The 18991-nt window shown below is 47.0% G+C and overlaps 1 protein-coding gene across 1 annotated transcript in view; it reads right to left on the bottom strand.

The window, feature by feature from the left end:
* TMEM178B (transmembrane protein 178B) overlaps nucleotides 1-17532 on the bottom strand; it is a 323639-nt gene extending 306107 nt beyond the window's left edge. The window contains exon 1 of the mRNA XM_019749862.2: nucleotides 15450-17532. Coding sequence (XP_019605421.1) covers nucleotides 15450-15831 — 382 coding nt within the window. The 5' untranslated portion in view covers nucleotides 15832-17532. The remainder of the gene's footprint in view (nucleotides 1-15449) is intronic.
* Nucleotides 17533-18991: the final 1459 nt, after the last annotated feature.

Here is an 18991-nt window from a genome sequence, read left to right on the forward strand (position 1 = left end):
TCAATCCTTTCCAGCAATTGCTCCAGCAAGTCTTCCCTCTCTCTTTCTCTCCACCAGTAGTTCTGGCCCCGTCTACTAGACCATTCCCAGCAGCATACAATTATGCTACTCTTTCTCTCATTTAAAAAAAAAAGGTTTAAGTTCCTCTTAATCTAATCTTCTCAGGTCAGCTACCATGTCTCGCCTCACTTTTGCACCAAAAATCCTTTAAAAAGTTGTCCAAACTCACTGTCTCCAATTCCTCCCCGTCTCCCATTCCACTCTTGAACCCACCACTGAAATCGGTGACCTCCACATTAGGAAATCCAAAGTTCAAGTCTGCGCTCATCTTACTTGACCCATTGGCAGCCTTGCACACGCTTGATCACATCCTCCTCCTCTTTAAAACACTTTCCTTACTTGGCTTCCGGGACACCACACGTCCTAATTTTTCACTCACTGCACTCCTAGCTGTTCCATCTCGGTCTGATTCTTCCTCATCTCCATGAGCTCTGCAACGTCCGTGTGTCCCAGGACTTAACCCTTGGCTCCCTCTTCTTCTCTATTTACACTCACTCTCTACGTGACCTCATTTAATCTCATGACTTTAAATACTATAATCTGATGCCTCTTAAATTTACATCCCAAGTGAAACTGCTCCCCTGAACCTGGACCAATATATCCCGCTAACCACTGACATCTCACTTGAGCATTTAAAGGGCATCTCAAAGGTTATCAGATCCAAAATAATAAATCCCCAAATCAACATCCTCCTACAGCCGTACGCTCCATAGTAGGTGGCAACGCGACCGGCTCCTCAGGCTAAGGACCTTGGTGCAATCTTTGACGTCTCTTTTTCTCACCCAGCCTGCACTGATCCATCAGCCAATCCTGATAGTTTTCCATTCAAAATATATTCAGCATCCCATCGGCTCTCCTGGCATCGTTCTGGTTCCAGCCACCACCTATGTCGCTGGTCCTCCTGCCTCTATATGTGCCCCCACTGTAATCTATTATTAAACTCAGCAACCCGAGGGATCCTTTCAAACCATGAATCGAAGCACGTCACTCCTCTTCCCAGAACCCTACAGTTACTTCCCATCTCACTGCTCCTGCCACTTCCTAGTGCGTGTGCTGCCGAAGCAAGCACTTGCTCCTTCCTCTGTCCTCCGAACCCCGTGTGAGGACGCTCTTTACTTCTCTGACATGATAACCTACTACAAGCTCCCTCGCTTGCTGCCCCAGCCATTCTGCCATCCTCAGTCTCTCTCCCACATGCTAGAGGCTCTCCCACGTCAGGGCCCCTGCCCTTGTTCCACCTCTGCCTGAAATCCCTTCTCCCGGATATACCCACAGCATGTTCCTCCACGTCCATTGGGTCTTTACTTAAAAGTCATCTTCTCAGTGACGTCCTTCATCTATGATGTCAACCCTTCCTTCACATTTCCTACCCCTTTCCATGCTTTGGTTTTTTTTACCCTTCGCACTAATCAATGTCTAATGTATTACATATTTTACTTATTTACCTTTTTATTGTCTCACCAGAATATCATCTCTGTGTAGGTGGGGAGGGGGTGCCTATCTGGAGCCCTGCTGTACCCTAAGTGCCTACTAGAAATCCTGACCTACAAGTATTCACCAAAGATTTGTTGAATAAATGAACCTATAATCTCTGCACTTTACTCATGCATCATGAAGGAGACGCCCAGCGTAGAAGTTGTTACCCCACTGGAAAAACTCTGCCATCCCTAGGAATTCACCTGTACATACATACCCTCAGCTCAGGTATAACTGTCACTCCCCATGTCCACAGCTTTGGGTCAAGAACCTTACAAGGAGCTCTGTGTTGTCTTCTGTAAGTTTCCCCCACCCTCCAAGCCCACCTATATTGCTTGGAGGACGTCCACCTCTCCCAGCTCCTCGCTGATGCTATATGCAGGCTGACTCAAGTCTCTTTAAAAACCAGTGTTCAGACGACAGGAAGATTTTTTTTTAAATTAATAGGACAACCAAGGACAACTACAATCCGGTCACATGTGAGGCCAAAGAAATTAATTCTGTATTTCTCCATCTGGGAATTCTTCCATTAAAACAAACTGAATTTGTTTTCAATTCAGCTCTCACAGTGGACACAAAACCTCCTGGAATGTATGTTTAGCCTGTGAAAGTCTTTATTGTAGGACTCGCCACCTTCAGAGAGGCCATTTCTTTCTTCTAAATAATAAGGATCTCAATACAGGGATATCATCGTCGTCCTTCCTCAGTGCACTCCACTGCCTGGAGACGATCTATCTTGTGTGAAGAAGCCATTATGGCTTCTGACGCATCTCCCTTTTTAGCAGTTTATTGATCTACAAGTGCCGAGCCAGCCACCACACCACTACGATATGTGTAATAAAAGCTGACACCGGCGTGCTGGGCCTGGCAGCAGAAAAGTCCTCCTTTGAAATGTTCACAATTCTGCTGACCCAAAGAGATGACATGCCACCTTCCAGTTGCAAATAAACCTCTGGGTTCCTACAGATGGTTAAATAAACACATGTGACAAGAGACAGTTTTCTAGGGTAAGAGTTACGTACCACGTTAGGAGATTCACATGACTGTATAACTCATCATCGTTTTTATCATTATTTCTGACAACGGAAGCCAGCTCTTTAAAACACCAGTTCAGTTGGGATTCCTAGCCAGTGGTTACTACGGAACGTACAGTCTGAATTTCGATCTGTAGCACTTTATGGAATTTGGGCAGGAGGTGCTAGAAACCAGTTTTCTAGCTTACACCCAGCAGAGACTTAACTAATATAAATCCAGGTGTTACAGTGGTCATAGAAAATGTTTCCTTGGTATGAATCATTTATGCAACCTAGTTTAGAGAGCCAGCCATGCGGCTGCACCTATATTTATCGGCTGAAACCAGAAGTCACTCTACTTATCGAATGAGATGGCAATGGGCTCTGCCCTTAGCAGACCACGTGGCTAAAGGAGGCGTCCTTAAAACCTTCCCTGTGAGATGACCCAGCCTGAACAACGCACTGTCATTTGGGAAGAGAATCCACTTCTCTGTGAGACCTGGAGGCGTGACCATCTCTCTCACCCACTGTTGAAGTGGGACTTGGTGGTCCTCATAAGCAAAGATGTATTATTGGATCCTGACGCTGTTCTGTCCCCAAGCCCCCCTGTAGAGGATGGATGTTTTCTGTGAGCAATGCTGCTCACCAACCACAGTGGGGACAGATATGCCAGACAACTGGAGACCAATACTTGCTATGTTTACCCAGCATCACTGACCCACTCTTGTTGAAAGTCACAAAGAGTGAACTGAGGTATAGACCAGAGAGGAGGCAGCTACAGAAGGCACAGCCTCTGATTTGTAGTCAGTACCTGACCAAAATCGCTATCAGAGGAGCTCTGAGGAAGCTGCCTTGGATAACCAGATGAGAGAGAGGCTTCACTGAGATAGCCTGAAGACATTCCCGATGATAAATACTGAGAAACTTGGAAACAGATTCTAAAGGAATAGTCAGATGTGCCAGACCCTGCAGTAAATTTGGAAATGCTTACATCCATGATAGGAAGAAGAAATGAAGGTAGCCTTCTCTTTATCCAATCTAGTATGGGGGGAAGATCAGACTAGGAAAGGCATGAAGAGGAAAGACAGTGGGCAAGATCATAACGAAGAGGCCTAAGCCAGGAAAAAGGCAATAGTCCCCACTTGAAATTCTCCTCTTGTGAATCAGAAATACGGGTGAAATACAAACCTTAACAAAGGAAATAAACTGAAGTTTATCACATGCATTAAAGAACAATTCACAGCAGGTTTCCTGTTAATAGTGAGTCTCCCTAGTCCAATGAAATTATGGTTCTTTGTTAAATAACATTTCCAGATCGACTGCATTAGCTGAGATAAACCTTCATTCATTCAACAAATATGTATTAAACACCAATTATGGCCCATGCATTATGCAAAACACTGCGGATAAAATGATGAATAAGAAATAGTTCAAAAATAGTCTCAAAAAGAAGGGAAACATATGGAGAAACAAAATGTCACTGGTGCTAGGAAGGGAGTATGTTTGGTGTGTGACAGAAGGCAGTTCTACCTGGGTGATGGGGGTGAGAGAACACCAAGCAAAAGCTGGAGGAGGGGCCTGAAGCTGATTCCTGAAGGGTAAGCAGGTGTTTGCCAGGAAGATTTGGGGCAGTGTGGTGGGCGGGGGGCGGCAAAGAGGGACAGGGACATCCAGGTAAAGAAGCTTCATACACAAAGGCTCCCAAGGCATAAAACAGCTTACCCTGTTTGGGGGCCCAGAAGTCCTCCTCGGGTGCTGGTCCCGAGAAAAGTATGTGAAAGGACGGAGGGTGGGGGATGGGATGCTGCCAGACCATAGGGCGTTAGGTACCAAGGTGACAGTAGTAGCCCTTATCCTGACGGATGGGCCAGGGAAGCCACCGATGGATTTCCACCCAAGCAGTAACATGATTACATTTACATTTAGGAAAAATCGCTCTGAATAAGAAAGCATTGATGAGAGGTGAGATTAGAGACCAGGGAAACCAAACAGAGAGTTACGCAGGAGTACAGGTGATGAGGACCTGAAAGCAATATTTGAATAGGATGGGGAGACGAGCATAAAAGTACCAGGAGTCAAAGTGACTTGTTCTGTACTTGGAAGATTAGGGCAGGAGGGAAGAGAGCCCGAAGGATGACATTCAAGTTTCTGGTTTGGGCAAGTAGAGAGGCAGTGATGTCATTCCCCAAGATGGAGGGACACAAAGGAGAAATGACTCTGGGGGGAGGCGGGAAGAGAAAATAGGGTCCTTTTAGACCCATGGAACATCCATGTGGAGACAACCAGTAGGCAACAGGTTTGAGTGGAAAGTCTGAGCAAGAGATTCCAGCGCAACAAGCTGAGTGTCAAGGGGCAAACGTAGCCATGGACACGTATGAGATTGATCAAGAAGGTGGAAGGTGAGATAAAGAAGTGGGATCCTGAAGAACACCGCACGGGCTGAGAAAGCAGAGCCCACGAAGGAGAAAGGAGGAAGGACAGAGACAGAAGCAGATCCATGAGAGAACAGAGCCTCCAAGGCAGATTTCCAAGGAGAAGGGCAGTCCCAGCATGGAGACGGGAGGAAACCGAATGTCAGGGGCCTGAAAGTGCACTGAAGGTGAAAGAGCAGAAGAGAAGAAAGCCAGGCCAGGGGAGAGGCCACACCGGAGAAGAACCAGGGCCAAGCAAGACTACTTCTGTTTCCTTTGTGTGAACACGTCCAGGGAGGAGGAAGAGAAAGGCAAAGGCTGGGGACACAGAGACCAGCGTTTTCCAAAGTGGAAGGTCATCCACCTAAGAAAGAGCAGAGGTGCACTGTGGGTCCAGCTCCCTGCAGAGCCTGACAAAGGAAGCAGCCCATCCACCTGGGTCCTTTCAATGCAGACCTGCCTGGATCTGCCTCGGAGCATCTCACCAGCCCTGTGGGTCCTGAAACATGAGCTTGGAAGTTATTCTGCCTGAACACCCATGAAGTCCCTGGGGACTTTCATGATCACTATAACTTCAGGCCCAGCTTTGGTGGTGTTTTAAAGCATCCTTAGGTGAAAAGGGAACCCTTGCTCTCATTCTGATGGGACTTTTCTGATCCAGCTATTGTTGGTATAAATAGAGTGGGAATATATCGTTATAAAACTGGGGCTCTTGGCTGAAGTCAATCTCATAATTTTAAGAATAAAGAATCCATACCTTATTCATCAATCATAAAACCACTTCAAGTTTCACCAACATAACATTCTCTACTCCGCTTCAGAAAGTGCTATGAAAACTGCTGGAGAAGAATTCTGATTCCTTCTTAGTGAGCGGTTCTTGGCTTATCCTTTCCTAGCTCACACTGCGTTCTTCCCTTGGGTTCAAAGGTCTTCCCACAGGTTTGTGCTCAGTCTCTGCTTCATCCCACACTCGCTCAGTCTCCATGCCACATCTAGTTCAAGTTCAATGTCTGATCAAGTTCATTGGAGCGGTGGCTTTAGTCGAACTTTCTGGCCCTTGGAACCCTTGGTTTTTCCATAAGCTGCAGGAAATTTACCAAGGGGGGAGTGACTTGTACATTAGTCTCTATCTCAGAACTAAATCATGTGAAAGCCCTCACTTCCTCCTCTCACACCACATCAGAAGGGAATAAAACATAATTTCATTCTTTCTTAACCCTTCCCCATGAGCTACTGTCAGGGAAAACTGCTGTTTACCTGATTCTCCGCTTGTCTAAATGCCTCTTGCTACTACTAACAAAAGTCATTCACGGATTGTTCAAAGACAAAGTTTTCCAAGAATTTTCCTTAAAGAACCTACCTCCTGCACACTGAACAGGGTAAAATGTTAACTCTTTTGTAAGGATTGTAACAACCTCCCACACAGCTGGAGTGTGCCTGCATGAATGTGCCCCATTTGCATCAGATCTTTTTTGTTTTTTAAGAAATAAAATATTACAAATGGTTTTCAAGTACTTTCTCAGTTCCATTTCTTTTCCTGTCTTGAGAAAGGTAAACATCATCCTTCATTTTGTGTTCATCAGTCCCATGCGTATTTTTATAAATACAACGCAAATGTGTTTCCATAAACAATACCTAACGTTATTTGATCTGTTTTCGAGCTTCATATAAATGCCATCATACTCTACATCTCATTCTGCACCCTGCTTTTTTTTTACTCAAACTTTATGTTTATCTACTTGGAAATATGCAGCTCCAGTACATTTATTTTAAATATATGCTGATAGCTTCCATTGTATGACTATACCATACTTCATCATTGATTTTCCTTTTAATGGACACTTAAGCTTTTCCTTTTTGTATATTTACTTATTTTGCTGTTACAAACAGTGGTGCCATGAACATTCTCGGATGTGTTTCATGTACCCATGTGGATACAGCCAGGAGGAGAAGCGCCAGGCTGCAAGGAACCCATGTTTTCAGCCTCATGAGACAGCATCCGGCTGCATCCCAGTGTGGTATCAGTTGACATACAGATGCACGTGAGCCCCGAGCTTTGGAATAAAAACAACGATTCCATCCAGGTCTGCGAAATACGCCAGGGCCTTGGGGAATCGGAGTTGTGTTTGCCTAAACAGAATTGCCATTACAAAGATGAAGAGAAATTCAGGGCAAAACTGAATGAGAGAGGACCTGGAGCAAACAAAGTGTCTAACAGGGCAAAGTTCAGCATATAGAAGAGCAGGAAATGATACAAATTTATGAAAATGATCTAATATAAAGTAAATTGCTTTTCTTGGCAAAATACTTTGACCCAAAAAAAAAAAAAAATCAATTGAAATAATTCAGACCCTGCAGTCTCTCGTAAAAGCAGCAAGCAAATCTGTGGAAACTTCTTTGAAAGCCAACAGCAGCTTCCAATCAGAATAAACATTACCTGATAAAAAATTCCTGGTGACTCCTGGAATGGGCCTTCAAACATCGCCTCTGTGTATACAAATGTACAAAAAATAAACTTTTCCATCCTTGAATCACCTGTTCACTACCTGACGTATTTCTCCTTGCTATTATGTTTAAATAATTGCTGAAGAGAATATCTCGGGTTTGGTTTATAAAACCCTGGGAGCGATGGCTGCCTCCGGGGGGGACAGGGTTGGGGGAAGGCAGACTAGACAAGCATTACCTCATCCAAATTCATGAATAAGTTTTAAATGAGGCTGAGAGTTCACCTGATCAATCCACACACAGATAACCTCCCTAAGAACACCCCTTGTTTCAGCAAAGACTCCCCAAACTGCTCCAAAACTCAAGAATCACCCAGCCCCCACCCAGCACATAAATCTCTCAGAGAAGCAACCGGCGTGTCTTTGTTAGTCTTCTTGGACACTCCACCCTTCTTTTTTCTCTTTGAGAACAGGAACTATGGATTTTACTCAGGGTCCTCTGCCCCAGGTAATACGCCTGACACAGCTGGCACTCAAAAGACATTCTTAGAATAAATACCGTGAAGTGTTCTTCGTCATAATTTTTTTAATTAAAATTTACTGGGTGACAATGGAGAGCAAGATTACATAGATTTCAGGTGTACAATTCTGTAACACATCATCTATGTATCACACTGTGTGTTCACCACGCTTAGTCCTCCTTCTGTCACCATGTATTTGATCCCCTTTCCCCTCTTCTACTATCCCCCCTCCCGTAATATAATTTTTAAATGGCCAAAGGAATGTATTTGTTACTTTTACCTGTTTTATATATCGGTGTTCTTTAAAAATTTTGTTTGGAAAAACAAAGTAAAAGATACAATACTCAAAACTATTTAAATGTAAGCCCTACGAAGGCAGGAATTTTGTCGGTCCTCACTTCTGTATCCCAAACATACCTGGGCTAGTACCTCGCACATAGTAGGTGCTCAATAAATGTGTTGACTACATGAAGATCCTTGGCAATATTCTTTTTTTGTCCCCCCTTGACTATATTCTGCACACTTACCAGTATCCAGTTCCTTTTCCTATTAAGTTTTTAAATATCTTTTTATTTATTTTAAATATGGTAAAATATACATACATAAAATTGTAACCATTTCTAAATGCACGGTTCAGCGGCACTAAGTTCAATCACCCTGTGGTGCCGCCACTACCACCTTTCTCCATTCAGTATTTAAATTTTTAACCCCAATCTGCAACACGGCATTGCAAATCATTAGAAAAAGGTGAATTTTTGTTACGTGACTGTATATCGGTATGTACGGAATTAGCTGCTTTGCGTTCCACCTCCTCCGATTACCAACTAGCAGAGCGCCGGGGAGGGGGCTCCCTTTGTAAATGTGTCCTTCTCTGTCTCTCCGTCTTGCTCTCTTTCTCTCCTCCCCTCCCTCCCCCCTTCCCTTCCCTCTCTTTTCACCTTCTCTCCACCATTTACCTATTATTTACTCTCTATTGCCTAAATTTAACTTTCTCATCAAGTGTTCGAGTGTGAAAGGGCTTAAAGTTTACATAACCCAAATCCCATTATTTTACAGATGAAAAAACAAGGTCCTTTAAAAGAATGTATGCATGCTCTCAAAAAACAGCAGATCTCCCACCAAGATGTTAGAATAAATTTTCTGTCCACTCATCCACCAGGTCCTGCAGTCTCCTCTCCCTGCACACTGCTTGGGGTTAAGTAGTTATAAAACTATCTGCCTCTGAATATTTATCACCACTGCCTAATGTTAGATGTATTATAGTATATAGGTGTGTGTGTGTGTGTGTGTGTGTGTGTGTGAGAGAGAGAGAGAGAGGTCAAACTCACCTAGGGTGTGTTTCAGATTCTGCCTGAAGGCCTAGGGTTACCTACTAACCTACTAACAGCAGAGAGAGAGAAAATATTTTTAACAGACAATCCAAAGTGGAATATACAGAATCGATCCTCTAATTGATCCTTACCAACCCTACAGTAAAAGAATAAACTGACCTTCTCAAATAGAAATAAGGCTCTTGCCTTTGTTGACTCAATAAGACGCGCTCACCCGAGTTCCCTGACCAGTTGATCCCTGATCCAGTTGATACAGATGTGACCTCCCGAGGAAGAGCCTGTTCCAACCGCATGTGACAATGAACTTGGGAACCATGAGCGAGAGTGCAGCTCCCTCAGGACAGGAACCACATTATGCCTTTCTTGTCCCCCCAACATCCAGCAGAGGGCTCAGCACACAGCAGTGCTCCAAACCCATCTCTGTACCCCATCTTCTCTCTTCCCACACACGCATTTGCCCATGGAGTCACAGGGCTCCTTCCGTAAATGCCCCCTCTCACTGCTGAGTTGTACTCCAGCATGGCTGGAGAGGAGGGGTGTGAAGAGGGCATGGACTTGTACACCTGGGCATACACACACCGCAAATGCACGGGGATGCACGCGATATACGTAGAGACTGTGGGTACCTGTATGAGAAGGTGAAGCCTCCCCAGGTTACAAAACCAAAACTAACGGAACTATTTAATTTTGGCTTATTGTCCAGCTTCCCCTTTACGCTTCCTACGGGCAAAGACACTCCATGGCACTCACTACCTCCCCTTACATTATACATTGATTAGTTCATTCGATATTATTTTTAGTCCATATGTACTTATTGATTCATTGTCTGTCTCTCCCCCGCGGAAGGTAAGCTTCTCCACGATGTCCAGCCGCCTAGGCCCTCAATAAATATTTGTGGAATGAATGAGTACGCCTTCATGTCTATAACCTTTGCATCTGCCACAATGAACAAAGTAAATACTCACAAATCTTATGAAAAAACTGTATGAGCTTCGGTCAGCAGGTCTCAAAGCAAGATGTGTGACCCACTTTAAAAGACCTTCCTCCTCGATGCTCAGGGGAGTTCTCGAGCACGGCTCACCTAGGGGAGATTCTAAAACTACTGCCTGTTTCTGTTTTGGTTTGGGGGATCCATATACCAGCCTCCACTCCACCCCACCCCTGTCCCAACACAGTCTGTGCTGACAGCAGAGAACAGTGGTGAGTTCCCCGACCGGAAGCCAAAATTCGCATCCTGGCACCTTCATTTCCTTATTATATGATGTGGCAGGTTAATTGATATTTCTGTGCCTCCGTTTCCTCAACTGGAGAATAGGAATAAAAATAGTAATACCCACCTCAGAGTACGATTACGAAGAATAAATTAGCTAACATATGTAAAACTCTTAGAAGAGCACCTAGCATCGCGTTTGGCAATTATTGTTATTAATCTTTCCCACCCACTCAACTTTGCGAGTTACTTTTAATGGAGTTGAGAGAGGGAAGAATGTGAGAATTCTGTGAGTCAAAAATGGAAAAGTAATAAAATACAGATTTAACATAATTGACCACGAACGGAAACCTTCTGCCTAAAACATGCAAGTAGCAAAGTTGCTTCAAAGGTACAATAATATATTTAAATGGAAGCCCAAATTATCATGTTTAATCACCCTCAACTGAAACAAAGTATGTGCTTGTTCTTTTCAGAGGCTACAGGACCCATGTAGCCCTGTCCAAACCATTGGAACTTTCTGTGATGATGGACAAGTCCTCTAATCTGCACGTCCAATACGATAGCCGTGAACCACACGTGGCTATTGAGCATTTACAAGGTGGCCAGTGTGACTAAGGAAATACATTTTTAATTGTATTTGACTTTGGTTCTTTTAACTGTAATGGCCACACGTGGCTAGCGGCTGCCCTACGGGGCAGTACAGATGGCTACAGGGACTCGAGTACACACCTCCTTGACTCTGTTCCTCCCTCCTCTCCTGCTCCTGCTCTGCTCCTTCGCCCTCACCCCAGATATCAACACTCAGAAGTGTTGTGAACTGCTGTGTCCACCGCCATGGCGGTGCGTACATACTGGCCTCCTTGCCTGAAATGTCCTTCCTCCCCAGTCACCTCCAAACTTCATGAAAATCTTGTTCAGATTTCATTTCCTCGAGGCAACTTAGCCTCATTCTCCGTCCCCACCTTACCTCACCCCAGTGTGGACACAATTTATCACTGCCTCGTCTGTGCATCTCCGTGTCTTTTTCTGTTGTGCTCATCATCCCGTAGTTGTCATTTATTCTCGTGTTGCTAACAGACTATGGGGATTTTAAGGACCGGGTCTTACTCATCCCTCCAATCTAGTGATACGTGCCCATCACATCACACAAGTGCAGTAAAGATTTGCAGAGTACAGGATAAATGTGTGACTATGTACAATGTTTTATTAAAATAAGTCTCAGACTATTGACAACCACTCCATGAATATGGGAACTATGTAAGTCAAATTCTATTATAAGGTCTATTATCAAATAACAAAGAAGATTTTAGAATCTCAGTTGAAGGTCTACTTACTTCAAGCCATATCAATAGAACATTTCAGTACAACTCAAAGAATATAAATGTTCCCTGGAACAAAATCCTACCTGTAGCTGCTTCTCCTAAGGGTCTGGAAGTCCCCTGGATGTCAGAAACTGATCCTGTCATTGATCTGTTCCCAATGCTTGCAGTGACTTACTAAGGAGACATGGGTGAGGTTGAAAAGCAAGAAGACGGAAGACCTGATTACGGGTACAGTCATACGGGAATTCCAGGGTTCTCTATCCGTGCCACACCCTCTCCCCAATCCTACCTCCAAGAAGAAAATAATTAAAATCTAAGCTAATGCGAAAAATAATTATTGTGGGTGGTATGTGTCTGTTTAGTGACATGTGTTATCCCAAAAAGTATTGTGTTTCCCTTATTCTTTAACAAAGCTTTTGCTCATAAAATCTTTCTTGTTAAATTATTATGTAGCATCTGTTGCAATATTAACCTTCCCTGAAAGCCACACCAGTTCTTCAGGGTATTTTTAATCACAAATTTTCTGACTAATCCTTTATTTGGATTTCCACACACACAAGTGTTCCTACAATTAGAATAAGTGTTTGATGGATACATTTCTGTGAACCCAATTTGTATGTGATATTTCCCAAGTAGCACGCATCTGGTGGCTTTATATTACAAATGATTATCTTTCCTGTCCTCCAATAACTTACTTTTGAATAAGACAAATAAATACAAAGTGACCAGAAATGCATGTTTGTGGGTACAGTCATGGCAGCCGGGCATTGAAGGAATGGATTTCAAAAAGAATATGAGTCCAAAGGACGTCATCTTCAAATCAAATATAGATTTGACTTGTTTTCTTATTAATTGTGTGGTTTTGTGTTATTTAAAATGCGCAAACAGTACGTTCTAATGTAGTGAACACTGATTTAACAAATGATTGAGTTCTTTGGGGCTGTGTGATCATTTAGATAAAGCTCTAATTTTCCCATCATACTGACAGGTTTTTCACAGTCTTTTCTCTGGTTGCCTTTTCCCCTTGCCCAACACATATCTCCCAGAATGTTAATCTAAGATGTTTCAAAGAAAGACAAAGGCCTACGATATCTTTTAAGGCTTATAGTGAACACTGTGAGATAAGTACCTTTCCCTAAGACGCCCTAAATTTAAATATATGAATATTAACTTCTTTTTTTTTTTTTTAACTTCCTTCGGAAATCTGCCCATCTGGGAAGAACACTGATTATTAAGTCTAGAAATCACGCTCTGTACGTTACCGGAATGGCTTGTGAACTCTCCTGACATAAGATAAGACTTATTTCCAAAACATGGCTATCACTACTTAGAAAAGGAAGATTGGCTTTCAAAGATCCTGTTTTGGGGTTAAAAAGGAAGCGAGTGACCTTAAGTCTCTGATGATTTGTAAGGCCGGCATGCCATCTATCTCTATAACACCTAACAAGAATGTCAAAGGGACAGAAACGGCCATGGTAAGCGGGCGCTTGCAGCTGACAGTGATTGCTGCATTTGGGGTGATGGGGAACAGGATTTCCATTAGTTGAAGTGAAATACAATGCCCTGCCAACTCTAGGTATCAGTGCATTCAATCCCCCTGCTGCGCCGTGTCCATTTTCTGTTGCTGCAATTAAAAATCAGTCAATACAAAGTCAAAGTGTTGTACATTCTTCCCCTATCCCTTTCCCTGTCACTGTGCTTCCAGCTTCACCGGAAGAACATGTCACTATGGTAACGAGTCCCTCTGATGCACAGACCAAGTCGACCTTTCTAGCCAAGCAGAGCAACACGGAATCAAAACCCTCACTGAAACCATCAGAAGCCATGCATTCTGTCCCCCTTTATCGAAGTGGAGTTAACCAATACTACACACAGAGATACCGATCTTGTTCCAGGAAGGAAATTCAAGAAACGTCCTTCAACAAGGCCTACCAGTGTTTATCAGCCATCATTCACATAAATTCTTCCTCACGTTTCGGCTCACTTCCCACCGTTACAATTGTAATGGAAGCAGAAAACAATGGATAAAATAACACTTTATGAGTCTGAGAATCTAGAAACTGCTATTAAGTCACCCATGGTCAGAAAAGATTCTGCTTGCTCTTGTTTTCCTACTTCTAAATCCTAACCCAAGTTGCTCTCTCTGGAATTCTCTAATATCCCGTACATCTTTACGAAGTTGTAGAGCTCCAAATGGGTCACTCTGCTCTAATAAGAGACTAACCATAAAGCAGATATGCTGTTTGTCATACGAACACACTCCTAAGTAAAGCAGGTGAAACCCTAGTCCTTCTACAAAACAACATTAAAGATGGGTCCTCTTTCTGCACCTATCTCACCTAAATCTGAGTGACCACCTAGACCATAGGTGGTCTTGTCAAGACCATAGGTGGACTTGTCATTCTTAAACAATTGACATTTGTTTATTAACATTTTTTTCTGACCTATTTCAACATTTTCATAAATCAAAATCAAAGAACATTTGTTCTCACAAATTATATTTTAAAACAGCATCCAACCTGCATTGTAATATTACAAGACATTACAACCTGTTTTATATCGTGGCCTCAAAAATTGCAGAGAAACAATATTGTCTCCACCTTGCCATCACCACTTACTAGTGGAAGAGAATGAAACATGGGGGGAGAAAAACAAGACTCGTAAAATCGCACCCCATCTTGCAGGATGTAGCTACCAGAGAAGACGACACATTCCCTCTTCAGAGCAATACTAATAAACACCCAAACAGGATTTCAGTGGGTTAATGGAGCAGGACAGTCCCTACAATGTATATCATTCAGATTTACAAACTGCATCAGATGAGCAGACTTTTAAAAATGTATGTGATCATACTGAATTAGCCAATAAAATTTTAGTGTTAGCCAATGCAGTTTCTTTTCTGTTTTAGTACACTTTGGGTATTTTGTATATATGTCTTCTGAAAACAGTCTTTGTGTGCAGAAGACATATATACAAGTGCCCACTTCGATGTTACCTGAGGAACCGCTTTTTTTGGGCTTGTTAGACCCTGCTGATATTCAATGCACACAAGTCAGTTTTGTCAACCACTTTCTCAAAAGGAGAAATCAAGAATTGTGGTATGATGCTACAGGCTTTGAGCTGCAGCAGGGCAGGTGCTGCTGTGATTTACCAATGTTTATATGACCAACGCCTGCACCATGCCTGGTAGAGTGCAGCACTCAGCAAAGGTTTCTGGTATGAATCAGGCCTTCCGTGTGAGATGTTGCCCCCAATTTCCCTTGTTGAATCAGTTCAACATCTAAAACAAAGATTAAAACCAGGAGTCTGTCTACCCTGACACATTACTCTTAACGGGCTTCCTCCACTAACAGCACCTTATAGATGCCCTTGCTTTTTGGAGACTGATGAAGCATTAGCCTGGATAAAAATCCCTGGACCATGCGATTCCACTGGAATCTCATCAGACAAACGCAAGACAAGAGGCCGGGTAGAGAGAGGTGAGCATTTGTCAGCAGCTATTGGGAGGCAAGTTGTGGCCGCTCCCAGGCTCGCCGGGCCTGGATAGCCTGACCTCCTGGAAGCCGGAGGCCTGATGGGCTGTGACCGTGCGAAGGCAGGAGAGGGCGCGGGGCCTAGAGGCGCCTCCACAGCGCCACGCCTCGAGCCACGCGCTTACCTTTCCGAATGAGGGCCTCGATCTCGGGGTCGAAGCCCTGCCGGTGGCACTTCCTCCAGAGGCCCATGTTGGTGGAGTTGTACTGCCGGCTGCACTCGTCCGCGGGGCTCATGGCGAACAGCTGCCGGCGGTTGCGGGCCCGGAGGAGTTTGCCCTCCCAGCGGTCCAGGCGCGAGCGGCTCGCCCGCAGCGGCAAGTTGTTGTTGTTGTTGTAAATGAAGCCAGGGTCGACCCGGCGGGTGTTGAAGGCCTTGCACCTGTCCCTGTGCTTCCTGGCGTCCGTCTCGTACCAGTGGTCCGAGCAGATGGCCACGGCCAGCATGCCGAGGGCGCAGAGTGCTAGCGAGAGGCCCGTGTAGAGCAGTAACCTTCCGGCAGCCATGCCTCCGCTTCGCGGCTACACCAGGGGCATGATCCGCCGCAGCCGCGCCTTCGCTTCTCGCGCCCGGAACAAAGCGGCGGGCGGCGGAGCCAAGGGGGGAGGAGGACAGAAGGGGGGCTCGCGGCGGCGCCCCCTTGGCCCCCACCTGCCGGTACGCGGCCCAGGGACTGGGGATGGGGGCGAACAGCCTACAAAGTTCTGACCCGGGGAGGCTCCGGCAAGCTCCTGGGCATCCTCCGGGTCAGGTGCAGCCTCCGGCGGCGGCGGCGACACGGGTACGGCCACCTCCTGCCCCCTCCTTGCCCCGCAGGAAGCGACTGCTCCCAACCGGCCGCGTCTGCACGCAGCCCGGCTTCGGGCGCAGCTGCCCTCCGGCCGGAAACTAAAGGGCTGGTGCCCTCGGCTGCGGTGGGGCTGCTGGGCTTTCTCTGTGCAGGGTGGCGACAGGATCCACTCGCCCAGCCTTCTCGGGGTAGGGTGGGGGGTTGTCAGGAGAAGCTGCTCGGCGACAGGATGGACTGAACCACGCGCGATGAGCAGGGCCAGCGAAGGAAACCTCCAGATGCCAGGGCCGGCGGCCCGGAGTCCCACCCAGGTCTCCCTCTCAGCGACTCTCTTCCTTCCGGTCTGCAAGCTGAAAAAAACGTTCTTCCTCTCGGGGTCGGGTCTTTTCAAAAGCTCCGTCCTCTAGTCACCAGCAGGTCCCTTGCTCCGTTTGGCCAGCGTGCTGCGCTCAGAGGCGGGCTCCCCGTGGGCGCACGGTCTCGACCGACCTTTCGCAGCGAGCTCCTGGGTCGTCTGCCTCTCGCCTTGCCATTCAGGCGGCCCCTCGGGTCGACGGCGCGGGCTCCCGGATGGCGTTACTGGACGAGCCTTGGCTCGGGGTATTGGGAGACTGGGCCGCGGCGGGCGGGCACGGGGAACCGGCAGCGCGGAGGAGGGCGCACCCGGCAGGGCGCACCGCGCGGAGCGCGAAGCTGGGCGCACAGCGCCTTCAACACCATGGACAGGTCTCACGACCACAGCGCGCCGCCCGCCAGGCAGCCAGCCGCTGGGGCGTCATGCTGGTCTTCCCAGCGCTGTCTTCTTCCTGGAGTGTCCACCCGGCCACCTCCAGACCTCTCCCGCGACGACGACGCCTCACTTCATCTGGCTCTTGGGTAACCCCCGGAACGTGCTGACCAGGTAGGTGCAAAGAAAATGCTGCAAGCGCCGAGGAGAACAGCGGCCCCGGCCCCTCCAAACAACCCGCCCCCTTCTCCCGCCACCTGAGCCCCGGCGCTCGAGCACCGCGTCTGCTCTGCCCAACCGGGGTCAGCCGCTTTCAGACTGCACCATTTTCTTCGCTGCCCACCCAGGCCCAAGATGCCGGCTCACTCGGCAGCGTGCGGAGAATCGCGTCCCGGCCTTGGAGTCCCACGACCAGGCTGCCAGCGCGCGGTGGTCGCCGACGTGATGGGGCGAGGGTGGGGGAGGGAGGCTGGGTCGCTCGCTTCCCCTCCTCGCCTCCTCCTCTCGCCGTGGCGGCTACGAGGTCTCGCGGCCGGTGCTGTGGAGCGAGAGCCCAGGCTGCGCCCGGGTGGGGGGGGTCCGGGAAATCGCCTGGCCCGGGTGCGGGCGCCCGAGGAAGCCGCTGCCGCGCTCGCTCGCTCGCTCGCTCGGCGCCTGGCGCTGCAGCCTTGGCTAAAACCCACAGACGAGAACACGGAGCGCGCAGCCAAAAGCTAGTGATGTCATCCGTGCAACGTGAGCCTCATCCCTTATTTTTCTAGCCTCCTTAAAGATAAACTGCACCATTTCCCAGGCACGAAATGTCTAAGCCTCATGCTTTGACCAGGCAAGTCAATGGTGTCTAGGTAGGTATGTGCCCGACCACATCCATATTAATGCACACATACATATATGTGGTATGTAGCATGTTTACATGCATTATTATAAATTTAGGGATGTTGCCTCCATCTCCTGTGTGTCTCTTTCCAGGGGTGGAAAATTCCCTCAAATCGGCACAGTTCTTTTAAGCAAAGACCGCTTATTGAGGAGCAGGCATTCAGAAGGGCTGAGGAAGTTCTCTGCGTCCCCGGTTTGGGTCGCTGGTGTCTTGCATTGTATTTGATCTTTGTTTTCCCCGGAACTGCACAGGCGCTGCCTTGCTACTCGCTACAGGCGATTGCACTCGGGCTGAGCCAGTCCAGCCTCGTGCCAGCGCCAGACACCCACACACACACTCGCCCTCACCTCCCTCCTCAGCAGGAAAAGAAAAAAACCATCCTTTCAAGACAAGAGGAAGAGAATTTTAATGGGGGGGGGGCGGCGAAGGGGGCGGGGTGCTTAATAGATTTTGAAAACGCTGGGGGAGCTCAAGCTTTCAGGAGGGGCGGTGGGGTTCAATGAAACCCGGGATTTGTCCTTATCTGGTGGTGGCTGGATTTAATCTCTGAGGGGGCTCTGGGAGGTAGTGCGGGACCTCAGACCTTGAGCGGGTGGGCTGCAGGCGAGCCGCTTCACCCCACCGCCCAGCTCACGTGAGACAGCGCCGCAAAGGCCGGGAGCTTCCCTCCCAGGTTAAAACCCCAGGTTTTTCACTCCAATGCTCACCCCTCATTTTCACCCTCACTCCAAAGTCCAGGTCCCTCACTGCCGCGTAAAGCGCTGCCCCGGGGGGTAAAAAAAAAAAAAAAACAAAAGACTGTCCCCCAACCTGCTTTACACAACGAGGCCTGCAGGCCAAACTGAGCGCACCTCCACCATATTCTTTTTGTCTTTTTTCTTCCTTCCTGCATTTTGAAAATCGCTTACGAGGCGTTTCAGTGCCATCTAGTGGGGGAGGGGCGTGCCTCGCTTTTCGTCTCTGGATGCTGCAATGGGATTTGCTGAAGGGACAACAGCGCGGGAGCAGACTGCTCTATTCTTTGATGCCCGGCTGGTCGAGGGGCTGGCTGGCATGTGCACTCTGCCAGATTCCCGTCCCCTAGGTTCTTTAAGATGATGAGGTGGATGGAGCCAAGAGACTTTGGCCCCAATGTCTTCTGACCCTTCTCTCTACCCTCCTCTTACCAGTTCTCCCTCCCCAAACCCTGAAAATATGCGAACAAGCACAAACACGTCCAACACATGCAAACAGTCTTAAATTTCTAGTGCTATTTTGTTCCGGACAGCCCAG

This window comes from Rhinolophus sinicus, linkage group LG11 (assembly GCF_036562045.2).
Source record: "Rhinolophus sinicus isolate RSC01 linkage group LG11, ASM3656204v1, whole genome shotgun sequence".
Taxonomy (NCBI): Eukaryota; Metazoa; Chordata; class Mammalia; order Chiroptera; family Rhinolophidae; genus Rhinolophus; species Rhinolophus sinicus.